Source organism: Alexandromys fortis, unplaced genomic scaffold, assembly GCF_014885135.2.
Source record: "Alexandromys fortis isolate MF-2015 unplaced genomic scaffold, M_Fortis_MF-2015_v1.1 scaffold_66, whole genome shotgun sequence".
In the NCBI taxonomy this organism is placed as follows: domain Eukaryota; kingdom Metazoa; phylum Chordata; class Mammalia; order Rodentia; family Cricetidae; genus Alexandromys; species Alexandromys fortis.
Window position 1 is genome coordinate 1,415,711 of NW_026067950.1, and position 20,085 is coordinate 1,435,795.

At 41.6% G+C, this 20,085-nt stretch overlaps 1 protein-coding gene across 2 annotated transcripts in view; it reads right to left on the minus strand.

Annotated features, from left to right (window-relative positions):
• The window catches only part of Pcca (propionyl-CoA carboxylase subunit alpha), a 272,275-nt gene that overhangs the window by 106,441 nt on the left and 145,749 nt on the right, over nt 1-20,085 (minus strand). For both annotated transcript variants that reach the window (XM_050150358.1, XM_050150359.1), the window contains exon 19: nt 9,021-9,123. In XM_050150358.1, the coding sequence (XP_050006315.1) occupies nt 9,021-9,123 (103 nt within the window). The remainder of the gene's footprint in view (nt 1-9,020; nt 9,124-20,085) is intronic.

A 20,085-nucleotide genomic window follows, 5' to 3' on the forward strand; every position in this document is an offset into this window, starting at 1 on the left:
ATTTGAAAATTTTGATATGATTTCAAAGTTTAAATATGTCCACCATAGTAATAAGGACACAAGTACTTAAGTGAATATACAAGGCTAAGTCCTCATGACAGAACTGGGTCAAGGTTCTAGATAGCCCAGATGTTTAACTGTCTGAGAAATTACACGGCACCATGTCTCAGACCCACGCAGTACATGAGATGAGGGCCCTGGTTTCTCTACTTCTAGCTCCTGACGACCACCTGAGCAGACAGCAAGTTTCTGTATTCACTGTTTTGACGTATTCTTCCTGGAAATGTGTGCACACCTGATTTCACTGACAGGGCTGCTATATTCTCTGGAGGGACCTCAGGGTCTTCACTCACTGTAAACCTGAATTTCTTGACTTTTCCCCCATGAAGTGTGTTCTTTGTAAATTTTAAACACAAGGTCTTTACTCAGTTTGTAAATGGGTTTTACCATTCTGTGGGTTTGTCTTCAATTTCTTGTTGATGCCTTTTGATTTAGATAAATATTGATTACTTATTCATTTTCTTGTGTTTCTTATGCTTTGGTTACATCTCTATGAAAACATAGTAACATATAAAGTCCGAAAAAGCGTTTAGCTCTTTTATTTAGAAATGAATTCATTTTGGATAATTTTGCATATTAACTCAATATGAGAAAGGTGTCCAAGTTTATATCCCACCATTTGCTGAAAGGATTATTGATTCCTCCACTGAATTATTTTCGTGCCTCTGTAAAACACTGCTTTAGAGTAGGGATGTAGCTCAGTGGAAGAGCATAGCTCCGGAGGCACAAATCCTGGGTTCAGTACCCAGCACACACACCATCACCCCCTAAATCGAACCACCACATACTTGTTTGTCTTATGGCTTTGGGAATCATCCTCAAATTCACACCCACTAATTACCAACACTGAGAGGATTATTTCCATATCCTCTATTCTGTACCAGCAATCAACATGTCTACCTTCACGTAAGGGCTACACTAGGGTTCAGTACACTCAGGGTGGAAATGTGACCTATCCATCCTCATGTTTGTTTGGAAGATAGTTCTGGCAATTCTGGATCTTTGTGCTTCCATGTGGATGTTAGGGTCTGTCAAAAACACAGCTTGTCTCGGGAACTACAGGACGTCTTTAGACCATGAGGAAGCAGTGCACACCATCTTTCTAGTGAGTTCATGACTAGGCTGTGCTTTCTCCTTCATTCTTTGGCAAGGGCTTGTGCATGTCACCATGCATGTTTCAGACTTTTATTGTACTTACTCCTTAGTAGCACTTTCTTTTGATATTCTTGCTAATGGAACTGTTTTTGCTCTGGGGTTGCTACTGCAGATAAGGAGGCGTTTAACTGATTTGACTTTGCATCCACACTGAACTCACTCACATCTTCATGACAGTTTTAGTTGACCCCTCACTGTGTTCTACATTCAGCCACATAGTGATGTGGGATTCTCCTCTGTATACTGTGAATACTATTAGTTAATAAAGATGCTGATTTGGACCTATTGCAGTACCGAATGGGGCAAGATGGGAATTCCAAACAAACAGAGGAGGAGAGAGTAGTCAAAGAGACACCATGTAGCCATGGCAGGAGACAGATGCTGAACACTGGATGGAACTTTACTGTAGGCCACAACCATGTGGCAATACACAGATGAATAGAAATGGGTTAATTTAAGATATAAGAGCTAGTTAGAAATATGTATACTCTAATAGGCAAACCAGTGTTTCAATTAATACAGTTTCCGTGTGGTTATATCAGGTCTGGGTGGCCAGGAACGAACAAGCAGTCTCTGTCTAAAACATAGCAGCTATAAATAGAGATTTTCACCATTTTCATAATGATGGCTACACTGCTGAAGAGTGGGTTCATGGAGCACCTCAGGCTACCGTTCCAGAAGTAGCTCTTTGCTCTTTAAGAAAACTTAGGGTTTTGTGCATGCTAGGAAGTGCTAAACTACCACCAAGCCCAGGTTTTTAAATTTTAATTCAAACTGCATCTACATATAACTTGAAATTGGGAAAATGGAAGGGCTCTAATTTTAATTTAAATGAAGCAGTTTTAGGCTTACTGAAAATATTCTGTTCTCTTAATATAAATACAGAGCCTAATTTAGGGAAATTAACTAAAGAATTTAAAAGCACAAAGAGGGATCTTGGGGGGGATAGAAGAGAACCATGAAAAGTGGGGGAAAGCAGTGAAAAGGGTGAATAAATTTCAGCAAAGTAATAACGGCAGAATTAAAATCAATACCAGAACTTTATATGCTAACCTTAAAATTTAATTAAAAAAATTTAAGATAGTAGAAAATTACTCTTTGACCAGGAATGCTAAGTATTACTTTGACCACTTAAATTTTCTATTCACTATATGAAGATTACATTAATATACCGTGGGTGCTCTAGGAATTTTGTATACTCTTTGGAATGTTGGTTGATTGATAGCAGTGGGGGTGGGGGGCACACGCCATGGTGTCTGGCAGAGATCAAAGGGCAAGCTGAGTAGTGAGTTCTCTCCCTCTCTCTTTGTCTTGCTGAGACAGGCTCTCTAGCTTCTGTGCAGCCCTGTACTCTGGCCTAGCTGGCTTTTGGGCTTCTGGGCAATCCTCCTGCCTCTGTCTCTTGCAGGGATAATGGATTTGTATCACCATATCAAACTTCTCATGTACGTTCACAGGACTAGCAGAGAGCCCTCTTCCCCACTGAGCCAAAGCAGGACTACCTACTCCTAAGTAATACGTATGAGCAGTTGGGAGCAGGTAGACACAGGGCAAACATTTAGCGGGGCTGTGCGGCAGTCATATGCCTGCCTCTGGAGGACCACGTTTATAAGCCAGTTTGTTTGCACAGCAAGACTGCTCGGACATTTTTCTTCAAAACGAATGTACTTCAGTATGAATTTACTTCTTCATCTTTAAAGCAACGAACACACTAATCTTTGTGTTTCTAGTGCTGTTCTAACCAGTTTTATAATATATTGCACATGAGAAAAGTGGGCAGAACTTAGAAATCCAGAAAATTGTTATACAGGAACTCGGCTGAGTGTCCTCACTTGGAGTTCAGTTTTATAAAAGACTGGCTAGTATTTCCGCCATGTGTGTCCAGGGGTTTCACACTCCTAGTCAATTCCACTACTCATCCTGACAGCTGAATTCATTGTTGCCTTCACTAATCACATACTTTTACCTGAGAGCCTATGTATTCATAAACACCTGAAGACAGGGGGAGAGAGAGAGAGAGAGAGAGAGAGAGAGAGAGAGAGAGAGAGAGAGAGAGAGAGAGAGAGAAATATAAGGTGGGAGGAGACTGGAACTCAAGGCATTCAGCCTGATGATTTGTAGAGACAGGATATCCTTCTGGACTGAGGATTTATAGAGATAAGAACTAGTGGTTGATTGTTCTGCTTATCTGATCTTTCATCTTTCACCTCCTAATATCTGACTCTGGGTTTTTATTATTAAGACCCATTAGAAATTTGTACTATATCTGGCATCCAACTTTAGGGCAGGGAGTCACCGCTCGGTTGTCTAGGTTTCCTCTCTTTTCTCCCAGTGGGCTTAGGTAGCTGCCTTAAACCGGCTCAGGCTTCTACTGTTCTGTGTAGCAGCAGTCAGCCTGATGTCTTCACTGCCATCGTCAGCAGATTTGTTGAGACACTTGGGAATTCTTAGACGGAGGTATTAATTAAAAGAGAGTTTTTCACACGTTTAAAAAATGGGAAACACTATTACCATGGAGAGAGTTAGGAATCTGTACGATTACTTGATGAATGGTTTAGAAATTGATTAAATGAAGGGATAATCAACTTAACCAGGATGAACACAATGTTAATGGTAATACTTATTGTCGGTTTGATAATTCTTGGTTTATCTCTAAAAAAGTTGGTTGATATGAGTGCCAAGATACAGGCCTTAGGAAAACATAATAAAATAGATCATAGAAATAGTCAGATCCATCAGAGGAATTTATAGGAGAACTTATTCCAGCATTGTATTATAGGTTAGAGAAGAATAGCCTAAGGTTTTCAAACAACCAACCTTAATTTATTGGTCACCTTATGGGAACTACCAAATGACAGCCATCCCCAAGACTGTTAAAGCACTCACTGGAATCTGTGGAAATGTTAGATTTAAGGAGATTCAAGGAAGTGATAGTCTCATATGGCAGGCATTCACCTTTGTGAAGCAGATGGTAAACTCATGGTCAACCTGTAAGAGAACTATCCATCAAGACGAGAGGCTTGGTTACAGCAGTCCTGGAGACTGGTCAACAATTGCAATGAAGAACCTGGTGGAAAGATGAGGCTAAGACCATTGAACAACATACCTGGGAGGTATGGAAATCTCCCAGGACCAATTTCTTGGAGAGGGAGACTATGCTACTATAAAAGACAAAATGTATATGATGATCACACCCTGGCTTTATGCCATATAGCAGCTTTGAATGCTTGGGACAGAATTAGAGAAGTAGGAAAGAAAATTGAGTCATTTACTAAAGTGATACAGGGCTCAAAGAAACCTTCACTGATTTCTTAAAGAAATTGAAATCAGCAGTAAATAGAATGATACCAAATTTAGAAGTTAGACAAATAAGACTTGAATCTCTGGCTTTTGAAAATGCTAATGCACAATGCAAAAGGGAAATTAGGCCATTAAAGGCAAGATCAACACCCTTGGAGGAAGGGATCTGAGATAAAATCAATGTGGATTCTTATGACCATGATGAGGCTTGGATAGGAGAGGTGACTTCCAGAGGTTTGGAGAACAATCAAAGTGTCAAACATCTCAATTGCTGTAAATAAGGTCATCTCAAAAGGGATTGAAAACAGAGCATTCCAAAAACAATGTTTTGTCTAAGTATAAACCAAAAAGAACACCTCCCTCCTGGATTATACAGAAGGTGTGGCAAGAGCAGGCACTGGACTGATGAATATATATCAACAAGGGACTATCAAAGTGATCCTTTGCTATTGGGAAATGCCTTGAGGGACCTCTTGCAAGCCGGCACCTCAAATCTGTTCAGTTATTTTCTGGCTGTGGAGGAAACTCCTTCACAAAGCAATTAAAGACCCCAATGCCTATTATAAAAAGCCACACTGCTCTGGATGATAAAACAGTTTTATAAAATAAACAAAAATTTCAAGAGAAATCATAAATCAAAATTGATAAAGGTTAGATCTGAACGAGAGAAAACTCTTGGTTATAAAAGGTATGAAACAGCATGGCCACCGAATTTATAAAACTAACAGATGGATCAGATATATAACTTGCCAAAAGGGAACCTCCCCAAAAGTAGGTTTGGGGAAGGGTTTAGTGTTTCTCTTTTTAGGAAAATAAAAACAACCATATTGAGGTATATAAAGATCTATGGACAAATGCATCCAAAGGAGAAGGGAGACCTACCCTGAAAAAAATTCCCAAGAAAATGAATAATCTGACCTAATGCAGTCTCTGAAGTCTCTGAAAAGATAATGAAATCGCACAATGACATTTCCACCAGGACTATGATGGCAACTACTAAGCTGAAAAATACCATCTAAAGATTGGCTTTGCACTACAAACTGCTTGGGACAATTATGAGGTGGCCAGCTGAGATGATCCAGTCTCAAAAATTGCTCTAGCCAGGACTTGAGAAGTCAGGCACTTTCTCATTATGTAGAGACTGGACAACAAATGACAGGGCTGCCTCTTTCAGGACTTGACAGTTAATTCAAATTTTTCTTTTCAGGATCCCCTAAAGATGTTGTTGCCCCCCAGAGAGCAGGAAGCAAATTTAAGAACATGATGTCCACATTCCCAAGAGGTGGGGTAGGTAGGTTTTGTCTTTCATTGGGTTATGGATATTTGTCATTGTTTGGGGGGTTGGTTACAAGCTGTTATTGGTAATGGTCAGGGGAAAGAAGTTGAACAAAGGAGTTTAGATTCAGATTTTTTGCTCTGAAAAGAACAAAGAGGGATATAGACATGATAGGATAAAAGGGTAGATTATTGAATCTAATTTTAAAAAGCAACTACTTGTCTTAAATATTTCACACTGATATGGATCTTTGTATACTGATACAAATTTGAGATTAATTTTGTTAGAACATACTGTATATATATTTTTAATCTTGCTCAAGATATTGTACCTATACAGCTTATTTAACAATGTAATAAAATTTCTAGTTCTTGAAAGTTATTATTACCAACTAATTAGGATATAAAGAAATGCAAGTTAGTAGTTAGTCATTACAATCAAACTTGTAGACAAAAGGTAAAACAAAGATATATTTTAGATAGACAGGTCATCTTCAAACACTACAGAGATCTACAAATATGGCATTTAAGATGTTCTAATAACATAGGCTCCTTTCTTTTTTTATGACAATGAGACATGTCTGTTTCTGGCAACACGTATCTACTTTAGAGAAGATGATGGCCATTGAAGAAACTCTACATGAAGTTTACATTCTTTGTGGCAAAAGTTGGCCACTGGGCAAGAAAGTGCCTCAATTGCTGAAAGTCTGCTGTCCTAATTGGATAAACAGGACACAAAAGAGTGACTCCTAAACACTGCCAAGAAAATGCAGGCCAGTCCTTCAAAAAGCCTGCTTTATAAAAAAGTCTGTCAAAATATTCTAGGCCTGTAGGCTGGGGATGGTATCCCAATATTTCAGAGGAACCTTGGGTGACTGTACAAGCAGACAGCTATTTCTGTCATTTCTCACATTTTTTGGAAGTCACTTGCTTGCACTTCCTGCTTACTCAGTTAGTATTATTTCTTTCTCAGGTCTTTGAGGGAGTTGAAGATTAGGTAGTTTTAGTAATAGTTTTTCTTGTTTACTGGACTCAGAAAAGAAACTCATTAAAGAGGTGTAATATATATAAGTTTGAGAGACTGATGTGGGAAGTCCCTCTGTATATGTGCTGCTCTTATTGGTTGGTGAATAAAAGCTCTTTTGACCAATGGCTTAGCAGAGCAAAGCCATGTAGGAAATCCGAACAGAGATATAGAAAGAGAGTAGGCAGAGTCAGGGAGATGCCATGTAGCTGCCAAAGGAGACAGATGCTATACGGAACCATACTGGTAAGCCATAGCCTCATAGCAACACATAGGTTAATAGAAATGGGTTAATTTAAGATATAAGTGTTAGCTAGGAATATGCTTGAGACATTGACTAAACAGTGTTATGATCAATATAGTTTCTGTGTGATTGGGTCTGAGTGGCTGGGAAACGAATGAGCAGTCTCTGTTTACAAGAGACATCAAAGATAGTTTAGGATGGTAATGCTAGACTGAAGCTAGTCTGGAAGCCAGCAAGTGTCAGGGATCCCCCTGCCTCCACTTCCTATAGCAAAGGGCTTACAGTCAAGGTTACACAACCCTGCCCAGCTCTTTTCACATGGATTTAAGGGTCTGAAGAATTCAAGTCCTTCATAAGAATTCTCACTCACTGTGCCATCTCCCCAGGCCCATTATTTTGCAGTTTTTTATAGTGTATCCCTAAGTAGCCAAGGCTAGCAATTAGTTCATCACATAGTCCAGGGTGGTCTGAAACTTGCGATCCTTATACCTCAGTCTCTGGGGTGACGGGATTATAGGTATCAGCCTGGGAGACAGATTTTGATAACCAAAGATTTGTAATGAGCTTCTAACATAGTAACCAGGAGGCAAACTGTGTTCTTCTATTTAGAGATTTTGACTACTTAAGATCTCCTGAAATTCCATGTGAATTTAGTGTAACTGGAATTTCAATCGGGGCTGCACTGAATCTATAACACCATGAGTAGTATTGACATCTTAACCGTATTAACTTCTAAATTCCCCACATAGCTTTCTACCCAGTTTAATAAATTTACCACCAGTTTACATTTTCTGTGTAGAAAATCAAGTGTATCACACATGTGCTCGCACGTGTATGTATGTGCGCACACGTGTGTGAGTACATGCACTTTCCTGTAGCTTCTTTTCACTGCTATAGAGCAAACACACACTGAGCATCTATACGGACACTTTCAGAACGGCTGCCACCCCTGGGGGAGCAGGAGCAGAAGGGAGCTGCAGGAAGACTCACTGAATCTACACATGTTTTTTCTTTTCAGTACGAAGTCTGCGCACACTATACTCCCTCCTTTTGAAATCTTCAAAGTTTAAAATGCCTGAAAAATTATAAACTCTTAAAATTATGGATTCTCTGAGCTGCACTGTAAGCTAAGCAAACATGACCTTGCTTATACTTTCTCTGAAGTCCATAACCAAAACGTGTCCTGGCACTTTTAGGCAAGTTTTGTTCTAGCTATGAAGAAACCAAGCAAACAACTACACTTCCCTGGTGAGAGGAGCAAAAGGTGCCATACCACACAGGTCTTCACACCAACGTGTCTAACTCACCCTGCAAGGGGCAGCCTGAAACAGCTCAGTCCACGTCTACATGTGGAGGTTGGAGGAACTACAGGAACCCAAGCTCTTCTCTGAGGATGACACACTCCATAGCGTCCAAGGGAAAAACGAGGAGACATTCTGTTTTTATGACACATGCCAAGGAGGGTTCTTTCCAGATCAATTTAATGCACTCATTTCAAAGCGTTTCCCCCATGAAATAAAATGTAAAGCAGGAGAGGATTTTACAGAGGGAAAAAATTCTAAAAACAGTGCTTGAACAGTCAGGTTAGGGGTCATGAGTTTCTATGACAAAATTGCAAACAAACATGAAGTTTGAGCCCCGCCCCCAATAATCTTGACAGGGCATGGCTTAGAGACACTCCCCATCAGATCCGGTTTATATCTGAAAGCTGCTTTACCAAGGGTGGGATTAGATTAGATTCTCGCACCTTTAATCTCTGTCACAAAGGCAAGCCTATGACTTTTCAGGAAGCACTTCAGAAAGCAGCTAAATCTAGGAACGTGTTCCCTAATTATCGTAAATTCAGCTCATAAAGACAAACACATAGCCTTCCTGGAGGCTGGGAAGAGACACTGGAGAGGCTCGACAGGCTCTAAGTTTGTTTAGATAATTCAAGAATACCAAATAACAAGCAAAACTCACAACAAATGTTGACCCGTTGCTCGATGCCACGACACTGTGCTCTGCATCCTGTAACTTTACTGAGAGCTCCCACTTGGCCACGTCTGCTCTAACAACTGGCACTCTGAAGCAAAAAAGAGGGAAAAGCGTTAGTTATATATGATTCTCTATCGATCAACTACTTACCTTTAGCACCAGTGTGTGGAGTAGGAGAGTCAAACACACACTTCACACTTTCACTGATCCCACCCTTGGAAAACAGCTTTCAGATGAAAACTGGACACTCCAAAGACAACGGCAGCCTCCTATTGTAACTGTGGCACCATTATCACCTCATCTTGGTGACTGGAATGTAATCTGCTGGACAATCCTATAGGGAGTGGCACTTTAGGAGGTCTGGCTTTGTTGGAGTGGGTGTCGTCTTGTTGGAGGAAGTGTGTCACTGTGGAGGCGGGCTTTGCGGTTTCCTATGCTTAGGACACTACCCAGTGTCTTAGCTGACTTCCTGTTTCCTGCAAGCTGTGGAACTCTTGGCTACAGCTATAGCACCAGGTCTGCCTGCTTGCCGCCATGATCCGTGTCATGATGATAATGGACTGAACCTCTGAAACTGCAAGCTGTCACTTCAATTAAATGCTTTCCTTTTAAAAGCTGCTGTGGTCATGATGTCTCTTCACAGCAGTAAGAACCCTAACTAAGACACGCATCAGGCATGCTTGATGTTATGAACTTGAATTGTGTAACTGTCACCGCCCTTCATAAATTAATCTTTCTTAAACAGTATTAATTTTATAACACACACACATGCATAGGTACATACACACACACAGAGGCACATACAGACACACAATAATAATAAAGTTTATTTCTTTAAAAAGAATGAACCATAATACCTTACTCTACTTGTAAACAATACAGAATGCTCCTCCATAGTGCCCACTGGAGAAAACCTACCTTAGCACATCTGCTGGACTGAAACCTTAAGGACAGGCACTAAGTTACATTAAACTCCGTGACCTACAAGTCCACAGACTGACTGGCACCATGTCGCCATGGTTCCCATCCTGCACACAGCCCATGTCTTCTATATTCCCTAGTCCTGGATTTCTGGTAATCCTGGAATACATACAAGGCTGCCAAAGCTCTGCACAAAGCTAGTCTTATCATAGAAACGTACGGTTGGTGTTACACAGGGCAGAAAAAAACTAGGTCAAGATTCCAGGAAAAAAAAAAGTTCCCATAATTTTGTTTAAAAAAGTAATGACTTCAAAATTAACCCTAATGTCACACATTTATAGTCTTCATGTCTTTAAAGTATTGTTAACGCTAGTACTTTTTAGTATCTAGGCTCTAGCTCCAGCCCTGGATCTAAATTTAACGTTGCAGGTTATTCAAGTCTCTCAAATTTCAAAAGAATTGTGTTACTTGGTTTTCTATTTTTTAAAAAAAGTATAGTCATAACAGTCATGACTCTCAAGTCCCCCCCTAGGTACAGGGGCCTGGCGAAGGGAGATGAACAGGTGAGGGGTGTTTGTACAGACAGACGGCTCCATCTGTTTAACAATGACTGTCTCAAATCCTACAGAAGAAAGCTTGGAAGACACTGTTAGATGACCTGAAGAGAATTGTTTTGGAGGTCAGAGCATCATATAGAAGAATGAGAATAAACAAGAGTTCCTAAGAGTGAGCAGGGGAGAGACAGGAAGGAGGGAAGAGGGAAGGTAATGACCAACCCAGGAGACCAGCAAGAGACTCTGTGCGCGCTGCCTCACTCCAGCCCCTGAATTCCACAGGCACTTCCAGCACTGCACTGTAGGTCTCAAGGAGGACTACGGCCTTGACTTAATTTTCCTAGTGCTGGGATGGAACCCAAGGTTCTGTGCCTGGCAAGAATCCTACCACTGAGCTACAGTCTGGCCCATTCCTGGGAGAGGGCCCGAAGAGCCACACAAATGCAGTAGCTGCAAGGCCAGGGCAGTCTGCAGTTCCAAGATCCCCCTGCGGTTGTCTCCTTGCTAGTCTACCTTCCTTGCTCAACCTCAAATGCCCAACCTCTCAGCACCACATCTTTGTTTCCTTCCTGATCATGGCAGCTCTATGGTTTTCTGCTCCACACCAGGTTAATTCTTAAGTGAGCTTCTTACCATTCAAGCAAGTCCTTAAAAGGAAAGCCCCAAATTTTTGTATCTTCCATATATATTTTCTCTGGCTTATGTGTCTGACTGGACCAGCTCCCTTTAAGTAAACCAAACAAACAGGCAGAGGACCAGTGGTTTTGAACTAGACTCTGTTGACCCACAGAAGTGGAATGAACTCTGCCTAGATTCCTAACCTTGAACAAACTGACAGGATGCATTTCCCTCATAACATTAGAGTAACAGCGGCATCTGCATTGGTAGACACACAGAGAGGACCACGATGAGTGCCCTCTCAGGCCTCTCCTGTTTTGGCCCTGACTAAATCCTCCCATCACAGCACTTTGGACTGTCTCACATTTTCCAAGGAAGGGGTCACCGCCTTCATCACTGCCTCGGTGATAATGTAATGTCACTGTCTTTCCTGCACTTGACCAGTACTATATGCTGTAGTATTTCCTAAAATTCAGCAGCAGTCAGTGAGAACGAAGACCGTTCCCAGTAAGGCGGCCATCCTTCCCTGCAGAGGAGGTGGGGAGTCACCGGACTTTTCCCACAGAAAACGATCGGGCAGATGGCGGCAAGACAGAGCTGCCGCTCCTCAGGACCCAGCCATTATTTATTTTCCCACTGCTTTATTTTGATCCACATCTGTTTCATATACATTGCAGCTTGCCCCAGGAGGGACCTTATGGAAGAGCACAGGCTTCTGGGAGAAAGTGCAGAGGTTCATGTCTCAGCTCCTTCTCTCCTTAGCAATGCACTTGAGGACCCACATCCTCGAGCCTGTCAGTGGGCTCCCACAGACACAGGCAGGTGATGGGAACCCGAGCTCCCGGAGCAGCACTAAGTGGCAGTGCCATCTAAGGTTCCTTAAAGGAATGGAGGAAAAACGTCCCCCTGACAGCAACACCTCCAGGTGCCAAGAAGAACAGAAGGTATGACCCTCAAGTAGGGTTAGTACCAGGGGTAATCTGGCTTTATATGACTTGAAAGGTAGTTTGATTTTGTTTGGTCAATAAAATAGATAATTTGGACATTTATGCCAGTTTTTCAGCCATACAATATCGCAGCACCAAAGTAGACACAGATGCAAACCTGGAGGAAGGTGTGCTCTGGTTCTGCAGGATCTCTAAGAGAACAGGGATAGTTGGTTTTTTGTTTTGTTTTGGAAACACCAATTACGATTCAGAAAGCATAAACATGATAGCAATAACTACCTAAAGTTATATTTTAAATTAAATAAAAAATAATTACACCGGTTAGTATAACTTGAAATGATTCAAAATGGGTTATGAAGTTCTGGGTGGACTATTTGCCTAGCAGACACCAGGCCCTGGGTGTCACTTAGCAAAGAGTGAAATCAGCCAAGGGAAAATAATTACAAACCCTCCTCAAAGGTGAGGAGCTACTTTACACAGTCACCCTGGTGATAGCACGCAGGGCTCAGCTTCCCCTCGTGACAGACGATTTATGTTTCTGTGGAAAGGGCTGCCATTGGCCCGAGGTTCACTTTGTATGACTTAATCTGCGCATTCACACCTGAGATCACTGAACCCAGTAACCAGCGGCTCACAACAAACAACAGCTCCACCAGGCCTGTTCACTCCCATTACCAGCCAGTCAGCCAGACTCAATCTGCTCAGTCCACCAGCTTCTCCTGATCTTACAGGAGAACATTGATGGCTGACTTTGCTAATTTCAATTCTCATACACATAAGTTACCAGACGACTGCAAACACACGAGTGATAACGATGCGCTAATAACAGAGATGCCTAACAGTTTACACAGACCTCGAGCTAGGACAGTGGCCTTCAGAAGCCTCCTGCATGCACTGGAGGGTGGATTCTGAGACTGGCTCTGCCCTTCAGAACAGTTCGAACAGTCAGAGAATCATCAAGAACTTGCCTCGTCATAATGGCCCCAGTGAGTGGTCTGTAAATCGACCCAGAATAATCTGCTGAATTCCACAGATGCTGAGGTCAGTACCTGCATACAAATCTTTGTAAGAAGAAAAAGGCCCTCAGAAAGTGCGCCATTCATCTGAACCCAGTTCAGAAATTTTCCAGCATAGAGCAAAACTGTGTTATGCAAGCACATAGACGTATTCAGTGGGGGTAGACGGCCCGAGATACAGGCAGACTACAAAGGAGCCCTCCCATGGCTCATGAATAAGTCGAGGAAATGATCAGGAAAAGGTGGGGGAGAGAAAGAAAGATGTTTAGACAGATGGCCCACTTAAAATGCCTGAGATAGGGCATAAGCAATTTTAATGAAACTTTAGATCTAGCGTATGAAGTGTTTCTTATTTTCCTCAACTGAAGAGGAAAAGCAAACAACTCCAAGACCAAAAGTCAGCCATTTGCTGAAAACCTCACTTTCAGCAAGTTCAGACAGAGGAAAGGTCACAAGCACGGGTTTTAGTAGTGCAATAAATTCATGTAAAATTCTTCACAGAACCATCAGCTATCAAAATGAATAGGAAAGCAAGGAGGGAACAGATTAAAGGAATTTTAACCAGAAGCCTACTGCCAAACCAAACAAAACTCTATGCCTTATTATGTGAGAACTTACAACAGGGTAACATTAAAGTTCATCACTGTGAAGACAGATAAAAGTAGCTTTCAGGGAACCCTTCAAAGCCAGAAACAAGTGTGCAGGAGGATCAAGACTATACTCTAAAAATGATGAGTCAAAGGAACTCCTTCTTTCTTCAAGTTACTTTGGTTTGCTATTCTGTCACAGCAACAAGAACAGAGCATCCATCAACACACGGGAAGATGTGCATGCATACAATCCCGTCATCTGCAGAAGAACAGAGTGTCCATCAACATCAACACATGGGAAGATGTGCATGCATACAATCCCGTCATCTGTAGCAATGGGGATGAACAGAGGACAGTAAGGGAAACAAACATGTTACAGAAAGACAAATACCAAATGAGCTCACACATGAGAAGTGAAGCAAGTTGATTTCATAAACTAAGAATCAATAGGGGTCACTGGAGACTAGAAGGTTAGGAGGAGAGGGGGTGAATGGGGGGCTGTATAACAAGGTACCAAACACTTTTCCAGAGGAGGAGTCACTGGATTGGAGGGATGGAAGAAAAACAAAGTTACAGAGCAGGAACACTTCTTATATTTTACACAATGGAAGGAAGACTAGCTTAGAAGAATTTGCTGTATACATTTAAAGAACCAGAAGCCAAGGACTCCAAGATTCCCAGCACAAGGAAATACAGATATTCAAGATGTTAATGCTAGCTATCCTGGATAGACCATTTTAAACAAGGTATATGTATCACATCACCTTGTGGCGCCATGGATACAAAAGAAAAATTTAAAAATTATGCAATTTACATGGTGAAATGCTGTCGTCTTCTGTATCACCCCATCTCTTTCGGTCATTTTACACAGCTCTCCAACAGGTTCCCACGAACTTCAGTTGTTTGTACCAAAGCTACACTTCAATGGCCCCTGACAGCAAGCATGATAGGAACTTTTTGGTCAATATACTTTGAATTCCCCTCATATTTGTTGAATACTTTCTTTTACACACATGTGTTCTCTTGTACACATACTAAAACTAGCTCCTCCTCCTGCTGATGGACATGGAGGGTCTCCATTTTAGGAGTGTTACAAACAAAGCTGTTACGAATGCTCTTTGTAACAAACTTCACAAATGCTAGCCAAGCACCGCACTTCTAGGCTGCCTCCAAACAGGCTCCTTTCATTCAGAGGTACACACTTGGGGGTATGGGATCTTTGCAGTACACACAGGTATGGGATATTTACACTACACACTTAGGGTCATGGGATCTTTGCAGTACACACTCAGGGGCATGGGATCTTTGCAGTACACACTCAGGAGCACAGGATCTTTGCAGTACACACTTAGGGTCGTGGGATCTTTGCAGTACACACTCAGGGGCATGGGATCTTTGCAGTACACACTCGGGAGCATAGGATCTTTGCAGTACACACTCGGGAGCATAGGATCTTTGCAGTACACACTTAGGGGCATGGGATCTTTGCAGTACACACTTAGGGCACCACTGCTTGATCTTGTTACAAGGACATCCAGCCTTGTAAGAAGCTGCCAAACTGTCAGCCCACACGGCTGTGTCACCTTGTATTCCCGCTGCAGTAAATAAGACTTCCTCCAACACCCGCCCTCATCCTTGGCAGTACTTGGTGTCTTGAGCACTCTGGGTTGTAGATGCTCTAACAGATAGGGAATGGCAACTTGGTTTTTTGTTTGTTTGCTTGCTTTTCTACTATTCTAAGGTTCAAAAGACACACATTTCTTGTAGTTTTGTTCATTTGTCTATGTGTGGGCATATGGCACAGTACCCAGGTAGAGGTCAGAGGACTCCATAGGTCTCTCCTCCCCCAAGTGGGTCCTTTACCCCTGCACCATTTCCTGAACTCCTCTCCGAGAAGATGCATACATGGACCTATGACTGACTTCTAGATTTCTTCTGTGAGAGGAGAGAGAGATTGAGGTTATTCAGGAAATTTCATAGGCCATAGCTTACACCTTTGTTAGCTATTTCTAAAGCTCCCTTTGATCAGCCAGAGAGATTCTAAAGCCAGCACAAAGCCTTCCCTCTCCCTGGAACTGTAGTTAGACCCATATGCAATCTAGACTTAGCATAAGGCAGGGACCACCTCCATCTTTGTTTGTCCCATCTGAGCACACACAGGGTTAATGCTGAATGCCTCTTCGTCATGCATAGCACTTCTGAGTCTCTCCTGTTCAATTTATGTGTTTTGAGTATAATGAATTTCTTATAGTCTCCTTCTTAAATGTCCTTGCTTTCTAATCTTAACATCGATTGTTTTTTTACTATGCTGAGGAGTGACTGCATGGAATATACTTGGTTAAGGTATTTGCTTAATTATTTTAATGTTATGTTAAATGGAACATTGATTCTTTTTCATTGGTTTTAGTCTTTGTGGAAATGCAATTTATATTTGACTTTTAGTTCTACAACTTTCCTAAATGTGTTAGTTGTGGAGAGTCCATAATATTTCCTGTGCAAATGATTACTGAGTGCAAAGTATCCATTTGTTTCTGTTTTTTACATTTTAATTGGCTTCTTTATTTTTATCCCAATGGTTAGGATCATTAGGATAATGCTGGGTAAAATATGAAATGACTTACTATTTTTATTTCTGTGTATGTATTTGTGTCTGTATATGCCACAAGTGTGTGGTCACCCACAAAGGCCATTCAGATTTCCTGGGGTGGCAGTTACAGGAGGCTGTGAGCTTCCAGATGGGTACTAAGAGTGAATCACAGGTCCTCTTGGACATAGCTAATGCTAGCAAGTGTGAGCCATCTCTCAGCCACTTATTCTCAGTCTGTTCTCAGAGAAAACATCCAATGTGTTTTTCTAACATTCCTTGCCCTGTTCTCTCGGTCCCTCCCTTTTCTGATGCCCAGAACATCTGCTATCTTTCTTGATATCTCGCAATTCACTGAAATGTCTTCATTTTTTTTTTTTTTCCGAGACAGAGTTTCTCTGTGTAACAGCCTTGGCTGTCTTGGAACTCGTTCTGTAGACCAGGCTGGCCTTGAACTCACAGAGATCAACCTGCCTCTGCCTCCTGAGTGCTGGGATTAAAGGTGTGCGCCCCTGCCAACCAGCTTGTCTTCAATTTTTAAAAACATATTTGCTGAGATATACAAGACATTTAAAAAACAAACAGACAGACAAAACCTGGGTCTGGAAAAACAACTCAGTGATCAAAGTGTTTGCTGTGTCAGCAAAATATCTGAGGCTCAGATCCCCAGAACTAGAATTAGCCAGGTAGGCATGAAGGCCTGTGTGCAATCCCAGGGCTCAGAAAGAGAAAGGCTCTCCATGTCAAGTTGGCTAGTGAGACTAGCTGTATCAGTGAGCTCTGGGTTTTATTGAGAGACCCTGTGCCGAGAAGGCCAAAGAACCATGGAAGCAGATTCCTAACATATGCTTCCGTCTCCACACCAACATGCCACATGTATGCCCAGACACATATAAAGACACACACACATGAGTGAATCCATGCGCACGCGCGCGCACACACACACACACACACAAAGAAAAAAACTCCTAATATTTAAGCTCATAACTTGTAAATTTGGACATCTGTGTATGTCTCTGATACCAACTACCACAATCATGGTATGAAATTTACCTTAGAGTTCCACAAACACCCTTTTGTACTTCTTCAGTATCCAAAATTTCATTTGCTCTTTTTCAGACCATACAGAGTCTCCTTCCTCTACCTTCTGAACTACCCATTCTTTCTTCTGTCACCACAGCCTGCTTTTCAATGTCCTGATCAAATTGTCCATGGTAAATATAACATATTTTACATCTAGAATTTCACTTCATACATTCTTAATGTTTCCATTCTTATGCTGGATTCCCTTTCAGTTCGTTCCTATTTTTCTTTAATATTTAAAAAGAGTTTGAATTGCTATTATTAAGTCCTTACCCATGATTCCATCATCTTCAAATTCTCCTGGCTGGTTCCTTCTGATTGCTCTTTTTCTTAACTACAAGTCACCTTTATTCTTAAACTATCTACCAAACCAGTCTTGGGGGGGGGGGGCGGGGATACTGAAGGGACTTAGGTTTTGCTATCTTCCTGAGTGGTCTTTATGACGGCGGGTACTGAAGTTACTAATTAGTAACTGAAGGTGAAGGCCTGATTGCATGGCATGTAAGGATGTGTCTATCTGGCTTTGTTCTTATAAACCAAACATGCAAACTGCTGATTCCAGAAACAGTCTTTCTCCAGAAGAGAAGCCCCTCCCAGGGTTTTAGTGGAAAGCTTGAAGTATTTACAAGACCCCCCAACTAGTACGATGCAAAATTCCAAGCATCATAACCACATCGCTTGGTATGCAACTCAAATTCAAGCTCGTTCGTCGTTCCAGCAAGTTCTCCATGCTGAGCTCTGTGGAGTTTTCATGTGCACATATTTTAAGGGAAACTCCTCTGTCTGCTGCCCCCATTTTGCCATGATATCCTGCTTGATGTCAAAGTCCTGACAGTCCTGAGTGTCTTCTCTGAGACTTCAGGACCATAGACGATGGCTACCTATTTAAGTTCTAACCATTCTCTGACGGCTTTAACAAAAACATGCACCTCATACACTGTAGTTTCTGACAGGCCAGACTTTTAAGAATTGTGAACAAAGATCTTCTGACTGGAAAGTTTATCTCTTAGCCCACAATCAGGCTTGTATGTATATATGTACATACATACGTATGTATGTATGAGACCAACTCCATAGTCTATCACATGAGGTAGAAAAGTACTCTACCAGTAAACCACACTATATCCTGTTGGTTCCAATCTTTCCCCAACTATTTCAGTATCTGCTGAGGAATGAACTCCATATCTGTGTGAAGATACAGTTCGTTTTTCTCTTACTGATTTTAAAATTCTTCCTGTTTTGTGTGTTGAGCTGTGTCTGTGTGGCTCTCTTTATCATACCTGTACTTTATTAACATTCTTGATTCTGCAGAATACACTATCCATCAAAGTTGAGTAAACTTGACCATAATTTCTTTCAATTATTTTTCTGCTTCTTTCTCCTCTCATTCTGGAACTATAAGCAGATCTGTGTGGCTAGACTGATTGTGTCCTTCTTTCTAAATCTCTGAGTCTTAACTTTTTTTTCTGTCTGACATAGTAGATAATCTTAACTGACATATCTTAACATTTGAAGACTCTCCTACCACCTCAAATCTATAGTTGAATGCAGATGATATACGGTTTTGTTTTAAGCATTATCTTTTTATCTAAAATTATTACTTGTCATTTTATCATTTCAATTTCTATGGATATCTACCATCTTGTCAGTCATGGTTACTATGCAACCCTTTAGCTCTTGAACATACTAAATTTCTTAAAAGTTTATATGTATGTAGTACATGTTCCTGTGTGAGTTTATGTGTACCATGTGCATGCAGGTGCCCAAGGATGTCAGAGGGTCTTCGATCCCTTGGAACTGGAGTCAGAGGCAGCTGAGAGGTGAAAGCTGGGAACTGAACCCAGGTCCTTAGTATGAGCAGTTAGTACTCTTAACTGCTACTCCGTCTCGCTGGGCACCTGGAATCCATTTCAAATACTTTGCTTAGATCACTGTGTAATAAGTTTAGCACCTAGACTCCCTCCTGGATGGTCTCCACTAACTCCATCTCTAGCGTAAACCACACTTTCATGTTTCTTTACATGCTGTTACTCATGGCTGAAAACTGGATATTTTAGATGGAGTAATGTGTCAAAGTTGAAAATTAGATTTCTTCTCTCCTCTGGAAAACAACCTAGACATCTCTCTTCTTCATTGGCACTGTAGAGTGAGCGACCACCTATCTTATTAGACTCTCGGGTTCCTAAGAAGGAAGGGATGACTGTGTTCTTGTCACAGATTCATGCACCTTATCACATGGGCACCATCTGCGATTTTTTGAATGACCTGATAACTAATTCAGAAGGCAAAGGCTATCATCATGAAAAGGAGGATTTACTTAGAGGAGGAGACCTTGTGAAGTAGATGGTCATAACACTGCTCAGCTAGGCCAGTGCTATCTGGATCCACACAACCTCAAGAGGGCACATCAGAATTTCCAGAGAACCAAACTGAAGACAAGAGTATGTTAATATACGCCTCTAAGACCCCGGACCTGACTCATGGGAGCTCATCAACTCTGAACCAACAGCTAGGGAGCCTGCATGGGACCAACCTAGGCTCTCTGCATGAGTGTGACAGTTGTGTAGTGTGGTCTGTTTGTGGGACTCCTAGATGTGGGATCAGGACCCGTCCCTGGTGATTGAGCTGGCTTTTGGGAAACCACTCCACATGCTGGGTTGCCTCACCCAAACTTGATGCAGGGGGAGGAGCTTGGTCCGGCCTCAACTTGATGTGCCAGGCTATGCTAACTCCCTTG